Genomic DNA, 26,358 nt, shown 5'->3' on the forward strand with positions numbered 1-26,358 from the left:
TTTGTTTGTGTTGTCCTCAAAAGGACAATTGTTATTCAATTTGAAATCGAATATGATGCTGATCGCATCTCTGTGCTACTGCGACAGTGGAGACTTTTTTCACACTAAAAACTAGACACGGCTGACGGATTATGATTGCCAGAATACAGATCGCTTCTGCTAGTATATTGATTTGTTTGAGTCGAAACCAAGTCAAAGCAAGTCCTTCCACCGCTACCAGTACGCTACTGATATCAGCTGTTACTAAGTTTGGAACATCCTTCCTAACAGCCACTAGTAAAATGATTTGTTTTGTCAGAATCAGGCTTTTATATAGCCATAAGAGTGAATTCCCGGTTTTTTTTTATTCTCGCTTATTTTCCGTCGGTCTAGTTCCGCCACTGTTGTGGCCAATCACCGACGCCCAGGGAGGCGACTCCACACCCAGGACCCTAACTCACGACCCGTTTATTAACGGACCGGCGCCAACGGCTTTACTTCCTCATGCGATGGAAGGCGTGATCCCAAAGATTTTTCGCCTCAGAAAATCTCCCGGTGTCGGCTAGGATTGAATCTAGACCAGTTGGGTTGGTTGTGAGTGGATCACGCCACCTCACAACCATCGATACCTATGTCGGCGGTGGGATTCGAACCCAGGCGTCGAGCGTGGTTGGCGGAGACGTTACCAACCACACTAGGCCCCCGCTCCCAGAATTCCCGGTTACCTAGGTATAATATTTTGTCGTCCATGCTAGGGAAAGCCAGCATTAAGCGACTAATCAGAGGTCGAAATCGGTGTTTCAACCAGATTTGACAATTTTCGAACAAAGTTCGGGTAATTTAACTACATTCTTCTGCATTCGGATGGATTTACAAATGATGATTGCAAGAACGATATTTTTTCCCTTGTTTCATTTTCAGATTTTCATTTTATATACACCCTTATCGGCAATATCGTAATAGACCAAATCGCTCTGGTCACAGTGATTAGTCCACACAGAGGAAATAAAATATATCCCAGTGGAATGGGCATTCATTATTTTCACCACCCCTTTGTGCGTGCTTTTCATATACCACGTTTCAATTCGTTGAAGATTATCTAATGAAAAGGACTAAGGACTTTGAAAAATGCTGCATGTTTTTTAAGCAACTTTTCCGAAAATAAAATAAAACAGAGGGACCTCGAATTGGTTTCCTGAGGACATTCATCCTCAAAATAAAGGAAGATTTTTTGCTGGTTCCTCTAAGGTTGGAGAGTTCGCAGCTGAGTCGATGGATAATTCTACCAGTTCCAATGGCAGAAAGGGTTTGCAATATTCCCGGAAATTGATTGTCCGGGAAACGGAAATAATAAATCTCATTTCCCGGGAATTCCCGGGAACCGGGAATCAGAAAAATAGTAGAAGAGTGGTATCCAAGACACGACCGCATAGTTGACGTGGGACTACAATAATTTTATATTTTTATTTTGAACCAATCCAATTTAAGCTCAACATCTTCCAAGAGGAATCTATTTTGGTTCGGGTTGTAATACCAAGTATCTAGGTCGTCAGCCCAAATTCATCAAGCGACACCTCAAACGACTTGGAACTAAAACTAGTTCATTGGTCGCCATTCCTACTGTTAAGGTCGTCTTTGACCATTTAAAAAGTCAAAAAAGTCATAAAAAAAGAACCGTTAATTATTGGCATGGTACGATTTTGGCAACAGAAAAAATTCTGGCGAACGGGGTCTGTATTTTGTTTATTTCTTTGCAGCGCTCTAGCTTAGAAGATAAAATATTCTCTTTAACATTAACAATGGTACAGAAACCAAATTCAGGGGGAAATTTGGGTCTAGAGCTCTATAGCAATGTTTTAGAGAACATTTTTCTTTACAAAGTTACTTAAAATTATTGGAGCTATAAAATTGTAGAACAAGGTTTTCTATCTACAAAAATAAAAAAGTTAGATACTTGAAGCATCGAAGATTTTGGTCACCCTAATTTTTGATACTTTTTCAATAAGCGCTTTATCATATGTAGCAACTTTGTACAGGAGTTTTTCTCTAAAATATTGCTATAGAGCTTTAGACCCAAATTTCCCCCTGAATTTGGTTTCTGGACCATTGATGAATACCATTCATTCTAATACAGCGAATTTTCTTTAATACGCGAAAAGGCAACCTTCTATAAAATATTTAATTGAGTACGATTTAGTAGAAATTAAATTTTCTTCTATATCTATTTGTTTTGTTGATGTTGGCTCACTCACCGATCACAAAGCGGCAAAGATGTCACATAATTTTTTTTCCTGCAGTTACAACCTCGTGGAAAGAACATCGATAACGAATTACAGTTTTAGTAGAAAATGTATATTCACAGAAAATTTGAAATTGACATAGAATTTTATGAACATGTTAACATTCAATTCAGGTCAATTTAAATTTATATGTCTGTTATCTTCGAAAATAAACTGGGCTAGAGTGATGCACAACATTAGCCTCAGCAATTAATGTTTGCATAGCGTTGCTCAATTACAAGTAAGGTAATGGAAAGTAATATTTTCTTGGAAATGCTAATTCAAAAAAATTTTCAATTGAATAATACTAACACTAATGTCGGAACGCTAATATCAAGATGAAATGAATTTGGTTTTCCTCTATACCACCACCGCGGGATGCAACTAGTATTGTCATATTGGACTAAACTCATTCAGCTTGTAAAATATAATCATCAGTACAGCTCGTTTAACTGCCTATTCAAAGATGTATACGGAGCATTTTGGTTTTTGGTTTTCTATTATTTAATTCCCTATATTCAGTTATTTAAATAAATCTGTAAAAATCAGAGTGTAGAGTTCAAAAATAAACAACGCATTTTGTTGTCCCCGGAATTCTGATATTTGCTAAAGAAGAAGAAGAAGAAGAAGAAGAAGACAACTCAAACGACAATTCTATTGTGTTCCACGCCCCACTGTGCGTCAACAGCGGCAATGTAGTTTTCACTTGGCTTGACTGCACAAAACTATAATATTGTAGTTTTCTGCACTGATAGACGACGAGTAACCAGCGCTCTGTTCATACATATCTCGGTGCAGTACTGTTACCTGTGCCATCATATTCTCCTTCAAGACATCAGTTTTATTAACATTAACATATTTGTTAGCAGCAGAACGTGATACTGTCTTATAGTGGAGGTGGTTACGAACATTCTGAAAAAGCTTCACCTTCAAGACATCAAAATAGTCTAGGCTCATGGAAGCTAACATTAGTTGACCTATTGGGACGGGGAGATTCTGTCAAATTTTTTTTTGCCACTGCTATACAGGATATCACAGCAGGCAGTTGTGTCTATTCATGAAGTCTGTGTCAGGCGTGCTCGCATATGATTGGTACATTGTTGGTGAAAATTCGACCTTGAAACTTTTATTCAATTTTCACTGTTTAACAATGAAGTGAGAATGAAAATTGAAGTATCACAAAATTGTCCATCATTTTATCAATCCAACGACATATTGATTATTGTGATCCATCATGTGGTTACATCAGTATAACCATTTGAAATCTTTCATTCCGACGTTACATCTTGGTTTTAGTTTTCGCGGAATGTATCTCGATATAGTGCGGTTAGACGTAGTCCTACGTCAAAATTCCTAACAAAAATGAGACTTAAAATAAAGTTAATTCATCAAAAGTAGCAAAAAATCGTTTACAATTTTATGATCAATTCGCATGAAAAACGAATTGAAAAAAAAAACAAACAAAAACAAAACATATTCAAGTTCACTTCAGAACTTCGAATTTTGCTGTAAATATTTATGTAGAAGAAGAGCTTTCGGGGTTTTCATGTCGACAAACGATCGCTTTAGGTCCGCTTACAATTTGCCGTGAGGCCCGTATAAAGTAACTTTCCCGCTGAATCACCGCTGGTGTTTGAATTCTTTTCCGATTTTCTTCGGCAGGTTTTCAGATAGACTTTTTTCTGCACTTCTCAAAAGAATTTTAATAATCTGTACCTATCTGTAGTTGTTCGTCAACCCGCAAAAATTGAATATTGATTACAATCTAAACATTCTTGAACCAGCTAACATTTTAAACCAATTCCCTATTTATAGGCGATGCCAGCTCCCCGCACGGAGCCACCACCTGCAGCATCCAGTTCAGCTCTGCGTCATCATCGGCGTTAGGATCAGCCAACAGTGGCGGTACCATTCTAACCAGTTCTTCCAGTAATTCCAATAACAACAACAACAACAACAACAACGGCCACCAGAGTGAAACTGGTACCAACAGTAGTAAATCCTCTTCTCCCAGCTCACCGGCCGGTGGAAGCGGAAACGAGGGCCTAACCCGACAACAGCTGGATCTGATCACGCAAATCATGCAGCAGACGAAGCAAGCGAATGCCGCCGCAGCTGCCGCCGGCCAGAAGGTCCACCCGCGACCACGAACCTGGAATATGCAGGTAGGCTTTCAACGAATTTGTTGATCCTTCATATGTGAAAACAGCGTTAACTGGCCCTAAATATGGGGTTGCTGGGCAGCTTATATTTTGATATAGCGATTGTTTTTGTTCTAGTTATTATTATTAACGGCGAACTAAGAGATGCTTTCTCGCACAGTATAGTGGAGTGGAGTGGATTGGCAGACTTGGGGTTTATCAGTGAAAATCGCTGTTGATCGTTGGATATATCGAGTGCTTGCTTCCAGCAAACATCTGCAACAACGGTCAGATGGTTGAAATGCCAAACGCTAAATGATGTTTTATTCATGAGCCGTGATGCCTGTGCCGTATCGTAACCAACGGACGCCGATCCCGGAAGCTGGTCTTTTTTTCTACCGGCTTTCGCCATCACTTTGTTGATGTAAGCGAAATCAAGTGGGTTTGTATTTGGTTTGGTTTCAATCGAGTAAAAATGCAGCAAAGCTACTCAATCGCTTAGATTTTTTGTATTCTTTAGTTTATGATCAACCTACCAGTTTATTTTGGAGAATTAGCATCTTCCTTCGTTTGACGGTGGAATGCTAAAGTAACATAATCTTTCAAAGAGAGTGAACGATACACTTCAACTTTTATGTCTATTGTGTATTACTGCAATCCTTATAATTCTAAGCATACTTCTAAAAGTTAGCAACAAAATTCTCTGTTTGTCTTTTGAACGATTTTCCTCTCAATAGCTTTCATTTCTAGAAGCCTGCTAAAAAGTTTCGTTCACCGAATGCCGACATGATTCGCTCATTGAAATTCAATCGGCAGTTGAAATTTAAAGTCTTTCCCAAAATCGCCCCCTCTACCGAAGTTTCCATGAATTTTGAGCCAGCCTTCGTGAAACGCATTTCGAATTCATAAATTCCCTCAGTAACATTCCACTCGGAGGAAAATTGAAACTTGAAACTTTTCGATTCTTGCCGCCTTCGGCTTTGCTTAGACATGACAGCACAGGAAAAAAGGCTTACCAACTAACTTGGCAAATATATTCATGATGATATCGTGGTTCGTTTCCTCCCTCCACCCGAGAACATTGTCACGAATGAGGAAACAATTCTCCCCCTCTCCCCCTTTACACACACGGATATAAACACACACCTCATAAACGTAGATGAACACAAAAATTCAATTCTCCCCTCATAGTTCCCGCCTGAGCTCGGATAAAAGGATTTTGTCGTAAAATATTGGGCCCTGAAAAATTTCCTGATCTCGGAATGTTCTAGACAAACCACACACCTGCTGATTCCGGTGGCAACAACTGCTACAAAGAGCATTAATAAATCTTCAGCACCGGATGACATCAATCTCTGATAAACGACGGCAGTGAACCTGCGGAATCATCTCGGTTCACGGTTTGCGCTGGCAGTGAGAAGAGAGAAAGAAAAAAAACCGCACGTGTTGCTGCAATTTTGATTTTTCTATTCGGCCGTCTTGGGGTCGGTAATCCTGGAATGATAAATTGCCGGTGGTAACGGCTTACCGACATTACCAACAGGGTAGGGCATTTCCGGGGAGAAACGAAGACAAACTACCGAAGGGGGGTTTTCCTCCTGTCTGTTCAAGGTCGTTTCACCGAGAGAAGTCTTTCCAGCGAAAATTTTAATACGGCCGGAGTCGATTAATTTTGCAATAATTAATTTACTGTCAATCATCTATTAATTCATTAAACGAACAGTAAAAAGGGGGAACCCCGGTTTGGCCCTTTTCAGCCTTTTGCAAACTTTCAGCGGGACGACGAAAACCGTTACGACTAAATTAGACTGATTTTATTATAAGACGATGGGGAACATTGGGTCAACCGGAAAGTCGATAGGCAGCAAAAAAGGTGCCAATTCCTACCGAAAGAAAATACACAGCGAGTGCAAAATTCCCATTGTCTATCCCGCTGCTGGGAGAGATGGCACACGCAAGACGACCGAACGAATTAATGGTAACGACTGCGTCGTTCAACTTTGTCTCCAATCTCTAGGAGAGACCCGAAGGGAGACTGCGCAGGATGTGCCATAACGATAACGAGGTGTCATTTTGGAGAATTGAGTAGGAGTGGCGCAACAATGCGAAAAGTATTTTTAGAAACGATAATGTTTTACGTGATTCAGCAGAAGTTCAGTCCCCCAAACTGGACACGGCGCGTTCGACTGGTGGGTTGGAATGTGGACGCAAATTTCAACTCCTTCCCATGGAGTTCAACCAAATTTAGGTTAGAGGAAACAGCAATCATAATCATCCTTCGATAATGAGCTTCAGTTCTAGTTCGAAACAAAAGGAAAATTGTCCGTCTCGACAGGGGATGTACGTACTTCTGCTGAATCGTTATAGAAATTTGCTCAAAACATACTGGTTATACGGTACGTTTAGCATCCTGGAGCGACGAAAGCACACGATGCTAATACTACGCGTTGCCATGGTGCTCGAGAGGAAAATTCATCATTGTGAAAAACGAATGCGAATAACACTTGAGGCAATCGGAGATGATTGTTCGACTTATTTTAGGACACTTCTTTTGCAGTATTTTCCTCATACTATATATATATATATATATATATATATATATATATATATATATATATATATATATATATATATATATATATATATATATATATATATATATATATATATATATATATATATATATATATATATATATATATATATATATATATATATGTATATATATATATATATATATATATATATATATATATATATATATATATATATATATATATATATATATATATATATATATATATATATATATATATATATATATATATATATATATATATATATCAGCGTCGCTAGTTTAGCATAACGCGCAAATCCATACCAAATAACTTATCGTCCAATATCAACCATTTTTAATTTGATTAAAACTGAGCAAACTAATTATTTCAACAGGATTTTGCTTTAAAACTCAATTTTTTTTTTTGAAAGGGCGTATGTTTTTAGCATACAATTTATTTAAAGCATTGTAGTATAGAAATCTTTATTGTATAGAAAAACTTTCTAGGAACGATAATGCTTAACCCTCTAGTGCCCACTACCACCTTCAAACACGAGTCAATTGAACCTCCAAAAAGCTTCAATAAATACTTAAAATATGTTTATAACAGATTCATAGTGATTTTACCGAGGTCCATCTGAAAAATAACTTGGGCACTAGAGGATTAATGATGCAAATGACAATCTGCAATGAAGAGAAATAAGTTTCGTAGTGCTCTAAAATCATTTGATTGTGTGTGCAGTAGATACAATTTTTCTAGCAGTCGCTAAAGCAATGCGGATCGTGGTAAAACTCAATTTCATTCACAGTACTACAAAAGAGTATTATTTCGTTTACCTCTTTACTTGTTTCGTGTCTTCAAAAGTCCTTGGTTTTAATTTTTTTGACATAGGACTACGTCTCACCGCACTATATCGAGATACATTCTGCGAAAACTAAAACCAAGGTGTAACGTTGGAATGAAAAATTTTGTGATTCCTCAGTTATCATTATCATTTCATTGTTAAAGAGTGAAAATTTCATAAAAGTTTCAAGGTCGAATTTTCACCAACAATGTACACCAACTGCCTGCTGTAATATCCTGTATAGCAGTGGCAAAAAAAAATTGACAGAATCTTCCCGTCCCAATAGGTCAATTAATGTTCGCTTCCATGAGCCTAGACTGATTTGATGTCTTGAAGGTGAAGCTTTTTCGGAAAGTTCGTAATCACCTTCACTATCAGACAGTTTTACGTTCTGCTGTTAGAATGTTATTAAAACTGATGTCTTGAAGGAAAACATGCTGGCACAGGCAACAGTACTGCACCGAACAATGTATGAATAGAGCGCTGGTCACTCGTCGTTTATCAGTGCAGTAGAACTCGATATTCATTTGTGCGCAGCCAAGCCAAGTGAAGACTACATTGCTGCTGTCGACGCATAGGTATCGTTTTGCAAACTGAAACACAATCGAATTGCCGTTTGATTGGTATTTTTGAATTGTCTTTTTGTGTCGTATCAGATATCAGAATTCAATATGATCATTCGGGTGCCGCAAAATGCGCTGCGCCACCGGGGACAACAAAATTCTGTACGTATCGGTAGAGGCAGGGTATATAAATTAGATTCATTGTACAGATAAAATGCGTTGTTTATTTTTGAACATGTCCATTTTAAATTTTCTGTGAATATACATTTTTGTTTAAAAACTGTAATTCTTTATCGTTATTTTTTCTATGAACTTGTAACTGCAGGAAAATTTTATTATGTGATATATTTGCCGCTTGGTGATCGGAGAGTGAGTTATCGTCCACAAGATAAATAAATATTGTTTAATTTCTACTAAATCGTACTCAATTTAGGTCTGTATAGAAGCTTGCCTTTTCGCGTATTGAAGAAAATTTACTGTATTAGAATGAATGGCATTCATCAATGTTAAAGAGAATATTTTTTCTTCTAAAATAGAGTGCTGCAAATAAATAATCAAAATACAGACCCAGTTCGATTGTGCCAAAAACGACACGGTCGAATTTTCCTGTTGCCAAGATTAAACCAAGCCAAAAATGAACGGTTCTCTTTTCATGACTTTTTTTCAAAGATTTTTGCACCAATGAACTAGTTTTAGTTCCAAGTCGTTTAGGGTGTCGCTTTATGAATTAAGGCTGACGACCTAGGTCCTTGATATAACTACCCAAGTAATCATGATCATACTATTACCGGCACATGTTCCGGTCATATTCCAGAAACCGTTTTACCGATTACGGTCATCCGCTTCGGCAACATAAAGAACCAAAATACCCTTCTTTTGGAGGATGTTGAGCTTAAATTGGTTAAAATAATCAAGAAAACTAAGAAATGTAATTAGACATAATCGCTCGTTTTTGGCACATGTGTGCCAAAATCTAACCGTACCAAAAGTAAAACGAGCTCAAATCAAACAGAGCTATTGTAGTCCTACGTCAACTATGCGGTCGTGTCTTGGATACCACCCTCCAACTATTGGTGCTTGCCACATAGAAGAAAGATCCAAAATCTAGCGCTATGGAAGGTGCGGTTTATGCTGTTGGTCCGTCCACTATGGAAGGCAGCAATATATTCGGAATTATCGCCTGCTGCAGCTGTACTAACTTCTGGTTGATCCAGTTCACAATAAATAAACCTCTTGCAATAGTGATAGGATATATCGATGCTGCTATCCGCTACTGCAATCCGCTACCGCTGCTACTTAGTTAAGACCATCCTAGTGGCAGTCCACTAGTAAATTGCTTTGAGTAAAATCAAGCTCTTAAATTAGTCCCAATAATAAATTCCCGGTTAACTAGATATAATGTTCTGTCGACCGTGTTAGGGAAATCATGCACTAAGCGACCAATGGTGTTTGAACCAGGCTTGACATTTTTCAATAGCATAATAATTTGAAAAATCAAACTGAAATTCTCTGCCATTGGGCGGGTGATAGTTTTCCAATCGATTGCCATGACTATAACGGTTCGGTTTTTCAATTGATACCCTTGCCGTAAAACGTAATCCTGAGAGTGAGTGAGTAAGAAAGTGAGTGAGAAAGGGAGTGAGTGAGAGAGAGAGAGAGAGAGAGATTGAGAGAGAAAGCGAGGGACAGAGAGTGAGTGAGAGAGAGAGTGAGATTGATAGAGAGATAGAGAGAGAAAGATAGAGAGAGAGAGTGAGAGAGAGAGATAGAGATAGAGAGAGAGAGAACGAGAGAGAAATAGATAGAGAGTGGGAGAGTAATAGATAGAGAGTGGCAGAGAAATAGATAGATATAGAGAGAGAATGAGAGAGAGAGAAAGAGAGAATAAGAGAGAGAGAGAGAGAGAAAGAGAGAGAATGAGAGAGAATAGAGAGAGAGAGAGGGAGAGAGTACAATGCTCTAAAAAGGTGAAATAAAGTCACCGAAACTGTCGGATTAAGAAACAAAAAATCGTTTTTGCTTCTATACACGGACTGATTAAGCCGATAAATCTACAAAACTAAACAGTAACGTGCAAATGGAAATTGATTTTTTGAATTTTGGTTTGCGATAGGTCTCAAAAATTATGTCTTCGAAAAAGAAAATGGTTTCACTTCATAGGTTCGATTTCGATAAAGTTAGTTCAATAAAATCAATCTAGCAATAGATTTGAATCCGTTACTTTTCCCCCACGTATAGAGCCTTATGTATTACAAGTCCCTGACAATTTCATTTCGACAATTACTGTGCATTTTATCGGCCATAAAAGTAATACTATGACCGCTTTGAAGCACGTGCTATCCCGAAGTACGATTGAACTAAAATTTTGCATTTAATATTGAAAAATAAAACAAGTAAAACAAATGAACAATAAACTGCGCACCCTTAGCCACTGAGAACATTTATACACAAACACAACCAAAACTTTGGAGAAGCATTTGAAAACTGCGCTGGATATCAACAGTTCCCTGTAATTCTGCGACTACCATTGTCCCTTGGGGGATTATAATCAGCCTACCCTTATGTGGACAACCAGTTCTTCAAAATTTTTGTATGCTAATCCCAGCATTTGCCGTACTTGACATGAATAAGTTCGAAAGACGTTCCTTACACGTTGAAAATAATTGTTAAGGTTCACTTTTCACAAAAAAAGAGACAAAAACTTAATGTGGTCTATTACCGCGGAATTACATCGCTTTGTGCAAGTTTCAAAACTACTTGCGATTCTGGAGGGAGATATAACATTTTCACAGATTCTTTCCCAGGCGATCTATTGATAGACATCTTGTTCAGTTTACATCATATTGCCGGACGAATTTGGAAAATGGTAATCAATTTCATACGTTGGCTAGAGTCATGTTCGATGAATCGTCACCTCTGCGCCAAGCTTGCTGTGGCGAAATCCAATCACTTTACAAACAACTCCGTTTTTCCTCAAGGCAGTAATTTCGATCCACTATTATTCTCAATATTTTTCAACGACATATCCTGCTTACTTCAATATGTAGTACGACATGAGAATGAGAATAACAATTGTGAAAAGTTTCAGCGAAATCGGAAATGACATGTGTGGAATGCCTACGTAAATGGAAAAGCTTTGTAGGCTGTAAATAAATGGTAATTTTAAGATGTTTTCCAAAAACCAGATTTCGTAATTTCGGATCTTGAAATTAATTGATTCCCGGCCTCTAAGAATCATCCCGGTTTCTGATAAATCCAAAAAGTTGAAAAGTGACTATACGACTGAAGTGTCGTAGTGAATCTAATTTAATGAAATTAAATATACTTATTTCTACCCTACTTTACTAACTCACAGAAATACCCATTGTATTGTATGAAAATCGAAGTCACCAAAAAATGTGTCACTACTCATTGTCGCTCTCTTTGTGCATTGCATTTTTTTTTTTTTCAAAAATTCTCTTGTGTTTAACGGTATTACATGTATTCGTAAATATTTTGATTGTCAAGAATGTAAATCATTTCAGAACAGGCTTTAACTACTTGGATTGATAATCACCAGGACTTCTCTGAATACTATTGACGAGGCCTTTGATGTTCCACATACTTGCAAAAGTTGAACTTGCGACATCGATTACATCATCTCGATTCTTAAAATATCCATATTGGGTGGTACTAGGTTTCCCAGAAACCGGGAGTCGCCATCTTGGATTTTAAAATGACGCCTGGAGTCGATTTCCGACCTATTGGAATCATTTTAGTTCCGGAAATACCCAAATTGGTTGGCATTCGTCCATTTTAAATGTTTTTCAAAGATCGAGAATTTCCACCTTGAAATAAGATTTGACGTCTGAGGTCGATTTTTGGTTTCACCCCGATCATTTTAAATAGTTTTCCAGGAATATTGGCTGAAATATGTGTTTTGTTTGTCTTTATTCTAGACCTAAAGTAGAGAGGATGTTGAACTATCTTAGAAACATTCCTTGTACAGTAAAGTTCTTTTTTACACGATTCTACGTACCGTGCAAAAAAACCGTGTAAAAAAAACCGCGTTATTTAGAAAAACGTCGTAAAAAAACCGCGTTATTTGGAAAAACGTCGTAAAAAAGAACCGTGTAAAATAAAACCGTGTAAAATAAGACTTCACTGTACTCTGAAATCCCCTCTATCCAGGTTTTATTCCAGTTGCTCTATTGATTCTCAAGTTTTGCAGTAATTTGTGTTTTTGTTGGTATGGGAACCTCCTTTTTCGAGGAGGGAAGTCTGGCAAATGAAAGAACGTTTTCTCTACTTTCCGTACAGTTTTTCATTTCGACATAGCAAGGAAATTTATTGCCTGAAATCGTTTTCAAAGGTTCCGTTATACTGTAATGCATTTTAGTTCACTGACCAAAATCAAGCTTCAATGCTTTAAAAATGTTTACCTCCCACGAATAAATTGAAAAGGTGTTACCCCCGATAGAATGCAGGAAACTCGGAAAGCATTCACTGGCGCGTTGTCAGCTTTATCAATTAGTTCGATTTTGAATGCCGACGATCCAAGCGAACAACCGAGAGTGCTATAAAATCGATGAATTTGACAGAGCAACAACAAAAAAATCGGGTGCTTTTTGTGGAATGAGAATCACGCCCAACCAAACGCTCGGTTCGAATGCTGCTTGAATAGCAACGAATATGAAAAATTCAATTTATTACCCCCTTCCGCTTGCTTTTCACTGGGAATAATAAAAGCAGAGCTTCTCGTTTTTCCCAGACGAAAAGAGCGACTTCCCGGTCCGGACAAGATAAAAGGTGGCCCTCCGGGCGAATCTCTGGAGCAAAAAGCCGGTCTCTTATCATTGTCCATTCACTTTGATCTTTATTAATAGCGGCCATAAATCTTGAGCTCGCACGAAACCATCCGGAGCCGAATTGCACCTGCGAAGCTGAAAAGCTATCCCGAGCATCCATTTTCATTTACTTCCTTTGGGTGTTTGGGATTCGAGTATTTAGACAGTGAAAATTACTTATCCGAATGTTATTCCGTTCGGGATTGGTCCATCGAATTCGATCGATACGGCTGTGATAATGTTTCATTCTGCGTCGAACAGCAAACAGGACTAAATTTAGAAACTGCAAATATGTGACACGAGGAGGTTACTAATTCAGGGATTTCAACACATGTCGGCATCATTGTTCTGCTACATCTATTGTCAGCACCCCTAAGCCTGGGATGGCAGCAAATAAGCCGCCTCCGGATGGGGGTCCAGTGGCAATTCAATTGTAACTTATCCATTCAATCACAATCTTCTGTCAATTTAAGTCAGGCTCGCCTGCCATCCAGTGCCAAACGAGACGGTCCACCCACAGAGAAGAGCGCTAAGTAGCCGGATTTTGGGATCAGTTAGGGAAAACAAAGGGACAACTTCCATCTTGGCGTTTCGCTCTGCTAGGCTGCCGAAGTTTAAAATTAACCGAACTAGTTTGCGACTCCTACCTTTGATTAACTGCGTGAAAAGCACTCATCAAACGTTGTATTGACAATCCAAGCCGAGCGGGTGTTTTCGTTTTCCTTTCATAAAACACAGTGACAGATTAATTACTACCAGCTTCGGGCGCTAGCCTCAATCGCTCTGTCGTCGAAGGCAGTTGAAGTAACGAACATGAGGATTAATCCTCAGGAAATGACAGAATTTTATCTCTCCACACACTTTGACAGCCCGGCGGCAGACTGGCAAGGAGACGGCAGGACCCTTTCACAACGCACCATCGTCCCCCGAGAGCAGGCGTGCTGCGTTCAACTCACAACACAATTAGATCCGACAGACGTTTATGGCAATTTTATTATATTGCCCCATCGTGAACAAAACGAGTAGCGGAAACAGTCAAATATACGACAATTTGATTTGGTATTCGGAACGTATCACTCCTTTCCTCTGTCTGTCTTTCCGCTCGCTCATCCTGTATCATGCATGAATATTTCCGACGGCATCGAATCCGGTGGGAAATTTGTCACCGGCTTCCCGCAGCAATTGTTGCCGCCGTGGATTGGCGCTTTAATTGGCGACCATAAATTTTTGCCGTAGAATATAAAATGTAAATATAAAACGATGCCTGGAGCCCTGTTGAATCCTATTCGACAGCCGAGAGTCGTAAAAGGTGTACACAGGGAATTTTAAAATTTATGTCCTCTAAATGTAGTGGGTTTGTTGAAAATGAAAGTCACAGTTTTTGAATCATTAAATTAAATTTATTTTGTCCTTTGAACTACGGCAAATTCAAGTGTCCATCATATCGAAGGCAAATACCCTTTTCCAGCACAGGATTGAGTTTTATCTGCTTTTCCCGGACGCATTTTTCCTCTCGAACTCGCATCGTTAGCTTATTATGCAGTAAAATACTAATTTTCCACGCGTAGCACATCCGGCTTTTTGCACCAACCTTTTTCTGTCTGTGCGATTTTTTTCTCTCTCCATTTTCCCTCCCTGTCGAATCGCGCTAATGAAAAGGCTTTCAATTTACGTTCATCCATCATTTGCCCATGTTGGCCCTGTTTCAGGCAGTGTTGTTTTGCAAATGGATGTCGGAAAAATTGATTTCCCGGATGTACAGCAGATGGGGCTGCTTCATCTTTGTACTTTGTAGCTAACTTTGATTAACTGACGACACTGGTTCTGGTGTATTTTTGTAACCTTTCCTGCTATCGTAATAACGAACCCTTCGAAGGGAACTAACTAAACCGAATGGTTGTCAGCAGACTTTGGGACGATCGAAAGCACAGATAATCATATCGGAAACCCTATATTGTGGCGGTACTTTGATGTGTCACACGTCAATTTAGTTCTCGTTCTCGTCGCTCGATCCTGCGTCACATGATACGTTAACGCTGCTCTCGGTGTGTGGATGTCCCCCATAGTAATACAATATTTGTTATCACTGATGCCCGTATGAACTGGAGTAAAGAGAATTCAAGTTTTTTGAAAGAAAGTCGTGTGACATGAAACAATTACGAATATGAAATTTATTGTTGAATGAATATCAACCAGGAGATTGAAATGACTTCTTCGATGTTTTTTAAGTTTCTGACATTTTGATATTTTTACCATTTTTGCTGTTTCGACTTCTAGGACATTCTTGATACTTAAAGAAATTTTTGTCTTTTTCTGGTATTCCTGACATTATCAATTCGCTACAACTCGTCCTCAGAAAGTTCTGCTAAAACCCGAATTCATCTACCTATTGATGTGATCTGGTCTTTCTCATACGACTATACTTCATTGCAAAAATAGGTTAGCACATATGCTTCAAGGTCTTAATCCAAAAACCCATAGATTTTGCATAAATGCTTCATTTCATGTACACTAAACAATAACAGTATTTAATTCTGAAATAAAGGGGTTTGTTGAGGGTTAGATAATATGTTCTTTCCCTTTCATAAGACAAATGGCTGAGAAATTCTTTTACACACAAACAAAACACCCCATTTTAAATTTCCAGATAGTAAAAGCCAAGGCCAAGACTAGTTCAATGTAAGTATTTCGGGCATCGGAATGATGCTCAGAGGAAGGAAATCAACTCCAGATGCAATTTTTAATCCAAGAGTCTGTCTGAAGTCAATTCAGGTCTAAAAACAACTTAACTTGGCAGGATACTATTTAATTTTGGTAGTTTCGGAGCCGGGAATTAACTCCAGGTGTCATTCTAAAATCCAAGATAACGATCTCCGGTTTTCGATAAACAGTTTCAAGGAACGCAATTCTTTAAAAATCATCTTTCAGTATTTTCCTGACATCTTACGTCTCTAAAGTATGAGAAAATAAATAAAGAGATTTTGAACAAATATACTTCATTTTGCAACAAACAGCCCCACAGAGTGGAGAGTACTTCAATCGACACCAACATTAGAATTTTTTCAAAATGAATCTAGATGGATAATTCCACCATAATTTCAGCCAAATCCATAATGGTCGTATCCAAGTGACATGTACACTTCGTATAGATCGACCCATATTGATATACAGTAAATAGTGTTAGAAAGCTAACCAATATTTGGCCGGTTTCGTTTTTATTTTGACAGAATGTACCCGTGTATAGAAAACAAAGACGTAGTCCGACGTCAAAGGAATTTTTAATAAACATAATTTTTTTATTTTCAAAAACTTTTGGTAAACAAATCTAAACTGAGATTAATTGTATTCTAATATTATTGAATGATTAAAGCAATCTTTTTAAAAACAAAAATGGCGTACCTTCTGATAAGATAGAGTGATTAAGCCTAGCCGGAAATATTGTGATTTTAGTGATTTTGACGGGTTTGGCTTATGCATGAAGTTAAAGCTTTTGCGTTGCTCTGCGAAACGTTTTCAGAGGAAGACCCTGAAAACTGACAGTTTTTAAAGTGAAAATGTAGTTTTTCATCACGTTCCCTTGTGCCATTTATTGTTACCATGCGTTTCGGAGTACTATCAGTGTAGAATAATAAGATAAATTTTTGGAAAAATCCATCATGTCTAGCAGAAGTTATTAAAAATTTTGTGATTTGGACGTTTTTCGACATATCACCTATAAGAGCCGTTTTACCCCACTTAACCTCAATGAAAAAGAATTAAAATTTTGCAAAACTTTTTACCATAAACAGACAAACACTGAAAATTTCAGCCCAAACGGAGAACATCGAAGCAACATGCGGTTAAGCCTCTCACGAAATAGCTTGAGCTTGAGCTTGATTGATCACCACCGGTTGCCACTTCGTTACTGACCTGGATCGATTGGAGTTGTAAATCGAATTTAGTGATTACTGCTTGGGATTTAGCTTTTCGATGTGCATCTCCAACCATCCCTGCATGCTGATCAGTACCGACGCCTGCCGGTCCAGAACGTAGATCAAAGGAAGGAAGGACAGGGGTGTTATCTCGATACTTGTTGTTACTAGAGGCCGGATATACTCCTGCACACTCCACAAGCACCACGGGTATAGTAATTTTGTGTTAGTTGTCTGTCGCGTTTCTTCTCTACATAAGATAAAACTCTTGGCGGTATTTATGGGCACTCGTCCACTAAGGTATTTTTCGCGAACCTATCTTTTATGTTTCTAAGACGTTTCATTTCATTGATTAAGGATTTTAGGAGTACGACGGGAATAACGAGTTTTGTACTAATAGAGGAACTGACCGACTCTTCCGATTTTGAGCCCGACGTGCACGCACTTCCCCGAGGTAAGTGGTGCGATCTTCGATATATGAACTCACGAAAGCGCGCCAGGTGCATGTGCATGTTTGAAACCTTATCATATTTGCAGTGACGGGATACAAGCGAATCGTGGAGGTTAAGTGATTTCGGTTACCTTACGTATCGTACGACTCTACGCGTTTCTGCTCATGAACACCTTAATTTACCCATTCACGAATCAATGAGTATTTCGTAAAACGTTAAACTTTATTCGGAAACTGTAAGCCGACCGCAATTTTAGAGGATATAATATCTACAACGCGTTTTTTCTCTTGTAATATAATTTTTCGAGAGTTGGTGCTAGATAGAAAACAACTCGGACGGAATCTCTAAGACCTCCCAAACATCTCACTGTTACACCGTGCGATCATTGAAAGGTAATGCCGTCGTACTCGAAGAGCAATACTGTGCACAACCACGAGAGCGCGCGCGAAATCCCCGACAGACCGCCTATTGCGAAAACAAGCTCGACGCGTTCGCTACTGTAATGAACTAGCTATGTCCCTCATCTAATCTGTAAAATGGCAAAGTTGCATGAATTCGAAGCCTGTGAAACTTGTACAAATGGAACATATGCTAGTTCCAAATTTAATCACAAAACGCCTAACTAATCACGATAAAGATAATGTCGTTGAGGTCGTCACTTCGCCATACATGATTTCAGCGCAACTGAATAACGTTTTTGTATAGCAATATTTGTCAAAAGCTAGGGAATTTGTTAGAAAAAAAATTGAGATAAATAAATTAACAGCATGCCAAATATTACCGATGCCGGAAGTTTTGGTGATGTCATTTTTAAGTATCACATATCATATGCAGAGAAATGGCAAGTCAGTTTGAGCTAACTTTGTGACACGGTAAGTTTCATTTGCTTTCTGTTTTTAAATCGAGCGATCGAATTCGTATGATCTCTGTTTCTACACCAATATTAAAAGATGTGAAAACATTTTAAAATTAACAAACCGATGTAATTTGTCAATGGGATTCTTTCGTATAATGCCCGAGTATCCACCAGTAGACGGCGCTCCAAGCGTCCGTTTCTTTGGCATTTTTAGCTTTGATTCTTTGATCTTTATGTTAGGTGCGTGCCACATGCTAACAATAAAAAATTCGATATTTTTCCTCAACCACTAAGTATGAGCATGAGCAAAACCACATTATTTAAAAAAAAACGACGTGAAAAAAAAGAAAAAGAAAACACGGTATTTGAAAACCCGTTGTAAAAACCGTGTAAAAAAAGATCTTACTGTACAAACAAAGTTTATTTAAAAAAAGCCAAACCATTCAAAATCCGAATATATAGTAGAACTCGTGTCAAGTCCACTTATGAATTTCAACATGATCAAATGAAAAAATGTGAATACTTAACAGTTGTTCAAAAGCTAGAGAAATCATGAATTGTAATAATATAGGAAGCGAATATATATATTTCTTTAACTCACGCTAATAAATGTTTGATTATATACTTAAACTTTCTCTATACAAGCGAAACGGCTTTTTCTACTAACAGATTTCATTTTGTTCGTATGCATCTCCCCATCTATTTCATGGGCAGCTTTTTTTGGTTAGTTTGTCTACCCGCCAGCGACCGGCGGTGGCGCTGCGAGCGTGAAAAATTAAACTTCACGGTTGGTGTTTTTTATGTTGGTTCAGCTGATCTCAAAACTAACGAATAGCTTTAAAAATGTAACGGTACTTATCCTGCTAAAAGCGATCGGATGATCTCCTTCTTCAGAGTTCATTCAGAGTTAACAGGAGAAACAAAACTTTGCCATTTCACCAATTACACTATTTTATTTCATGGGTGAAAGCAGTACGCGCACAGCACTAAGTTTGCTTTGTTATCAGCTCTACCAACCCTATATGATTTACATTGCAGTGGCGAAAGCAAGTCATATATAAAGCAAACAGTTTGCGTTTAGTGTGCGTGACTGGCATCGTCACTTTCGAGAATACATCACACAAACACCATATGATGCAAAAGAATGAGTAGGGATACTTAGCTCGTGTTGTCTCTTTCTCGTTACTTTTTTTCTCTCGTTTGACCGCGTTGTCCGTGTCAAACCAAAAGAAAGCGTTCTTCGCGAGCTTTTTCGATTAACACTTTAGACACATTTAGACACATTTTACACGACCGAAGATTTTCAATGTTCATTTTAACGATTTTTCACTAAACGATGCACTCAAACCTAATTATTTTTTCACTTCCGTACAAACCGCGCACCAGTTTAACATTTCTAAGAACTTATGCTGTTTAAACTTATAAAAAACACTAATAATTTGAAGATTAACATAGAGCAAGCAGAACTGCGTGTTGATTGTTGGCCGTGCTCGGTTTTCGTTTCATTTTTATTTTATTTCTGTTCAGTTTATTTTCGATTATTGTTTTAATTTAATGACATTTTTGTTTCTTTTTTTATTAATTTTGTTATATTCTTGTTTTAGTTTTGTTTTTAATTTTGTTTTATTTTTATTTCATTTTTGTTTAACATTTGTTGCAATTTTGTTTTTGTTTTGTTCATTTTGGCTTAAGATTCCAATCATTTTTGTTTAATTTTTTTTTTTATTTCATTCCTATTCCATCTTTGTTTCAGTTTTGTTTTAATTTTGTTTTATTTTTGTTTGATTATTATTTCATTTTCGTTTCTTTTTTGTTCATTTTTGCTTAAGTTTTATTTCATTTTTGTTTGAGTATTATTTTATTTGCTTTCTTTTCTGTTTTTATTTCGTTCCATTATTGTTTCACTTTTGTTTCATCTTTGTTTCACTTCTGTAACATTTTTGTTTAACTTTTTTACATTTTCATTTCATTTGTGTTTTATATTCATATCATGTTTGTTTTTTTTTTTCGTTTTAGTTTTGTTTCATATTTGTTGTATTTTTGTTCCATTTTTGTTTCAGTTTTATTCCAGTCATTTCTATCGGTCGATTGATAGAATTGAAACAGTATGCCGGCATAGTTTTTAGTCTAGCAAAATCCGCTAAACATAATAAATATAATAAAACAGTAGCTCGAAACGTTCGGAAATTTGGACCTTTCAATCTATTTCTCACTGATAAACGTCGATTATCCAACGTAAATAAGTTTTTGATTCATTTTTGTTTTATCTTGGTTTCAGTTTTATTTCATTTGTGTTTATTTTTTGCTTCATTACCAATTCATTTGTATATAATTTCTGTTTCAGTTTCGTTTGAATTTTTGTTTCAGTTTTACTTCGCTTTCTTCATTTCTGTTTCTTTTGGTAATTGTTTTATTTTTATATCATTTTTGTTTCAGTTTTATTTCTTTTTTGTCTAATTTTTGCTTCGTAAATGTTTCATTTTGTTTCATTATCGTTTCATTTTCGATTCATTTTTATCCCAGTTAGTTTTCGTTTTTGTTTCATAATTGTTTATTTCCTGTTTCATTTGTTTGATTTACGCATCGGTTATGTTATATATCTGTTTCCTTTTGTTCCTTTTTTGTTTCATTTGTTCCATCTTTGTTTCATTTTTGTTTTATTTTGGTCTTATTTTTGCTTCATTTTTCTCATTTCTATTTCGATTTTGTTCATATTTGTTGCATTTTCGCTTCAGTTTTATCTCAGTTTTCTGTTTTAGTTTTGTCTCGTTTTTGTTTCATTAGCATTTGATTTTTGTTTCATTTTGGTCTCATTTTTGCTTCATATATTTTTCGTTTTAACTTTTGCTTCATTTTTATCTCAGTTTTGTTTGGTTTTTGTTTCATTTCTGTTTAATTTTTGCTTCAAATATTTTTGGTTTTATTTCATTTTCGATTCATTTTTGTCTCAGTTTTGTTTTTGTTTCATTTCTGTTTCTTTTTTAATTTTTGTTATATATTTTTCATTTGTTTTTCATATACTTTTTTTGTTCATTTTTCGTTTTATTCATGCTTACGATTTGTTTAATTTGTATTTATTCCATTTTTGTTTTATGTTGTTTCATGTTGAGTTGATTTTTGTGTTATTCCTTTTTCATTTTGATTTTATTTTTATTAAATTTCGTTGAATTTCGTTTTCATGCCATTTTTTTTGGTTTCATTCTTTCATTTTTCGTTTCTTCTTAGTTTTATTATTGTTGTAATTTTAGGCATATATGTCATTTATATAATGTTTGTCGGTGTACAGATGTTCCAATGAACTGAAGGTGGTGTGTGTGTGTGTTTACAATTCATCTCTCACTGGCCGGCAGTGCTTTTATGGAAAAAAACCTATCTGCATCTATTTCTATTTGAAGCTGATTTCTACTTTTTTTCTTTAATATATTACATAATATAAAGATGTAAATATTTTTAGCCCTGGAGATGAAAGGTGACAGCTCTAGCGTTCATCCAACGACCCATTTCAAGAATGCCTGGTAATACACGTACATTCCGAGATCGCTTTCAAAAACACTAAGCCTCGCATGGATACGTTGTTATATCTATTAGACATAACATTGTATTCACACTTCCAGACTAATTTACATTAGTGGCTCGAATTTAATATTAATTGATGTTTTTTATACAGTTTAGAACGATCTTACCAACTTCTCCTTAAAGAAATTCCTCGCTGTTAATATAAAGATTCAAATCTGCCCAACTTTTCCGTGGCAGCTAATTCGTTTACTCGCCACCAAACGGCGGTGGCACTGCGAGCGTATCAAATTTCACTTCTTGGTCGATAAGTTTTGTGGCTGGTTCAAGTGATCCTCAAAAAAAAAACACTTCGAAAATATAACGATACTTATTCTGTTCAGAGCTGTCCGTTGATGCTCTTCTTCACTTTTCTTTATATCAGGGGATCCGGAACTTTGCGGTTTCACCAATTGATTCATTATTATTCCGCGGGAAACAGCCTTAATCACTATAATTTTACGTTGAAGCAGAACGCGCACAACACTTAGTTGGCCTTGTTGCCAGTCCAGTCGCGGTTAAGCCTCTCACGAAATAGCTCTAAAAACTTGTATGCAAGCTTTATTGTGCTCAAGTTATCCCAAGTAACAATATTGGTTTTATCAAAGTTTTGATGTGACAATCGGTGGAAGCTGTCAGCAACTGTTGAAGTTTGCTGTTGTTTGTTTTTGCTTGATATGTTGCAGAATGTTTTGCTTAAACCTTCGACGTCGCTACGTTTATTGACCGTGTGATTGTTCGTTATTATGTGGCACATTTCTAACACGTTTAGCGCTGTTTTTCGTCTATTTTTATCCAGGATACACACTTCATTCAGCTTAAATAAATGATTCTCCTCGATGTTGTGTTGGAGTAGAGTAGTATTTTCCTTCAGATGATGTGTTTATGTTAGTCTTAGGCTCATCCAGTACAGCGAACAGATTGGATGAACAGAAGTCGGAGTAAATTTTACTTGTTTTGTTAAAAATGCTGTATCACGAGTTTTAATCGTGATAGCTCTGAATAAACTCTGAATAGATCTCCGAGATGGTCTCGAGCTACGATGCTAGCCTAACAAACCATTCGTCGTAGGTTCCTATCTCGGCTCGGGAGAGACTGTTAGTGTCAGTAGGATCGAAGCGCTAGTCCCGCAATTGTCATGTACACTAAATAGTTGAATGTGAAAGGTCCGAATCGGAATTCGCTTTTTCATGTTAAATTTTCTTAGACACACGATGAAATTCTCACGTAACTTTTCAAAAGGATCTGAGTACCATTGAGAGACTCTCTTTGTTTACTTTCTTTTTAATTAATAACTAAGTTATTTTCACTCTTTCCATTAAATTTGTTGCATAGTAAGCTAGGCAATATGGCAATCTTTCGATTTGTGGCAAGATGTCGTTTGAAACTTTCATAATGACGCTGTAAATAACGAATCAAAGTGAGAGATAAATGAATCTCCATTGTTAGTTAGGTCTTTTTGCAAATATAAGTGAGAATTGTCAAATCGAAAGCTGCTGAAAATCCCAGGAAAATTAACTTCATTTCTCAGAAATCATGTTTTGCTTGTAACACCGCGAGATAAGTAAAATTTTTCGAATAAAATATGGTCATAAATACACTAAGGTCGCTTCTCACGCTCTTTTTACGTGTTTTTTTTACGCGGATTCCGGAATCTACACGTTTTTTTTACGCGGATTCCGAAATTTACGTGTTATTTTTTTTCACGCGTATTTCGGAATTTCTTTACTTGGATTCCGGAATTCACGCGGTTTTTTTCTCACGCGGTTTCTTTTTACGCGGTACGTATCTCGGTTTTTATTACGCGGATTTTTTAATCAACGTGGGTAGGGAACCAGAAACGTCCAAGTGTTTATTAATTAAAATATTTAATCAGCAAAAAACGGCCGTCCTCCGAAAGATCCGGAATGACCGTCTAAAGCCTTTCTAGGTGGTACGTATCCCCCGCGGGAAAAAAAATCTGACTGTACCCAAATTCAAAAATGTCGTTGACACAGGGTGTGAGATGAAATAACCTAAATTAAACGTAAAAAAAATTGAATTTCGGATTTAAAATGCTCTTCTTTTAACATTTTTTTCTTAATTCTGGAATTTAACCTGCAAAAAAGATTCCATCATTGAAAACTAAAAATAAAAATTAGTACCTATTCTAATTTTTTCTCAAATTTTGTCGATTTTTTTTTCACGATAAATATTTGAATATAACATGATGTATTTGAAAATTTACATTCTCGGACAAAATTTATGTGAATTTTACATATTTTAGAACAAAAAATTTTTGAAAAAAAACTTGCGTGTTATTAAATTGTCAAAAATTGTCTTCATTGCTTAAGCAGCCATCTAACAATGTATGGACGATGCGAAGACTATAAAATAAAATTAGCATTACAAAAGTACATATAGCAAAACTCTGGTTGATCTCAATTTTTCCCAGTACAATGTTTATTTTACAATTCAAACGAAGTTCGAAGTTTTGATACAAACACTACAATCAGGAAAACCGACCTATTGACATTATTTATGTTGATTCTATGCATATAAAAATGGAGTTCTGTCTGTCTGTCTGATCCTTATCGACTTGACAATTACTGGACAGATTGGTGTGAAAATTTGCGTGTAGGTTCTTCCCTCTCTGGAAAGGGGAGGGGACACAAATACACAATACACAAACATCTGCATAACTTGACAACTAATCAAGCAAATCGAACCAAATTTGGCACGTGGAGGTTTTTGGGAGCAAGGAATTGTGATTCGACAACCCTTTCTTCTCTGGAAAAGAGGTGTCCTTTGCAAATAAAATACAAATTACTACGTAACTCAAAGATTAATAGAGCAAATGGAACCAAAATTGGCATTTTACGACTTTCTGACGTTACTGGGTCATTTGGGTCTTTCCTGCTTCTAATTGACCTAAACTTTGATGATTTTTGATTCGCGATCATCATTGAATTCGGTATGCTCTAGCTATATTAGCTGATGTGTTCCAACGACTTTGAATTTTATCAATACAATTAGCGAGACAAGGTGATGAAGGACAAGGAAATTTGTTATTAATTACTCATAACCACCCTATTTGAACAGCGTACCAGCCCAAGTAACAAAACTAGTTTTATCAAAGTTTTATACGCGCTGTTATTGTGACTAGGGAATTTGTATACGTGGGTTCTCAAGTATGTTTCTAGGACATATTTTCATTTAGTTGATGACTGACCATATTCAATCGGTTGTATTGTTCACGGCCAGTAAATGCATAATAAAGGTCCAAGAACAGATCCTTGTGGAACACCTGAAAAAATGTTTTCTACGTCTTGAGTTCTCATCCTGATACTATTCTATAAACGCCAAGGCAGCACGAGAGAATGCAAATTGACTATATATTTTTTTCAAAAGTTTGACATGTGAAAAATCTTCAAGTAGCAAAAATGCTGTACCTTTTTATCAATAGTCCGATGAGTGTCATCATGCATTTTTAAAAGAGCTGTTGTTGTGCTATGATTTGAACAAAATCCTTATTGGTGAGAGAGTAACAAATCGAAATCTGAGTGGAAGAAGATTGATTTTTTAATTATTCAGAGTGCCGATAACTAGTAACAACTATTTTTGAGAAGCATTTATTTTTCGTGGCGTTACAATGCTCATTTTTCAGCAAGGGGTATTCTCACTCCGTTGTCACGTCACGAAAATATGGATCAGTTCAACAACTGGGTTTATATATTTCTACTTCTACTTTATGTTGGGACAGCTTAAAGGGGAATCAGTTTAAAATTCGCATCCCTTCAATCTTTGATATCAATGCTAAATAAAGAGAGAAAAATGGGCTGGACGAAGTTTTTCGGGTTCGCTAGTCTGCTATAAATTATCATTTCTGTAAACTATAAATAACTATAAATATCAACCTTGAATGTAGGTTTGATTGTAATGGCCGTAAGACTGTTCAACTTTATTAGCAGATTTTAGGTACCAGAAAAATCGATATCAGGCTCACCCTAAACCCCATGCATGCACAGCAACACGCATGTAATCTCAAACGCACCGAAGCGTAAATACTGTTTACTTCTGTACGTAATTCTGTTTGCAATCCGGATGCAGATTTCCCACTTTAACGCCTGTTCCTTCGTGCCATCGGGAACGGGAAACCGTGTAACCGGGCGAAGCGAGTGAGCGGGTGGAAGTGTATTTAACGATAAGATTACCAAAGCCTGGCCCCGCTGTCCTGTTGTCATCCGTAGGCTTCGGTTGGTTGGACGTTTATAGTTGGAAAAGCGACAATTTGTGCTGGGGAAATAAATTACAGCGGGTGCAGGGTATGGGCGGCGATAGGAGGGAGCAGTGGTCAGCCTGTGTCACTCGATGGAAGCCCCGGCGTATTTTATCATTTGACGGCTTCCCAGCGGGTA

At 36.9% G+C, this 26,358-nt stretch overlaps 1 protein-coding gene across 4 annotated transcripts in view; it reads left to right on the plus strand.

Annotated features, from left to right (window-relative positions):
- The window catches only part of LOC129718794 (uncharacterized), a 346,046-nt gene that overhangs the window by 302,778 nt on the left and 16,910 nt on the right, over positions 1-26,358 (plus strand). For all 4 annotated transcript variants that reach the window (XM_055669874.1, XM_055669875.1, XM_055669878.1 and 1 more), the window contains exon 8: positions 4,074-4,423. In XM_055669874.1, the coding sequence (XP_055525849.1) occupies positions 4,074-4,423 (350 nt within the window). The remainder of the gene's footprint in view (positions 1-4,073; positions 4,424-26,358) is intronic.

Source organism: Wyeomyia smithii, chromosome 1 (assembly GCF_029784165.1).
Source record: "Wyeomyia smithii strain HCP4-BCI-WySm-NY-G18 chromosome 1, ASM2978416v1, whole genome shotgun sequence".
Taxonomy (NCBI): Eukaryota; Metazoa; Arthropoda; class Insecta; order Diptera; family Culicidae; genus Wyeomyia; species Wyeomyia smithii.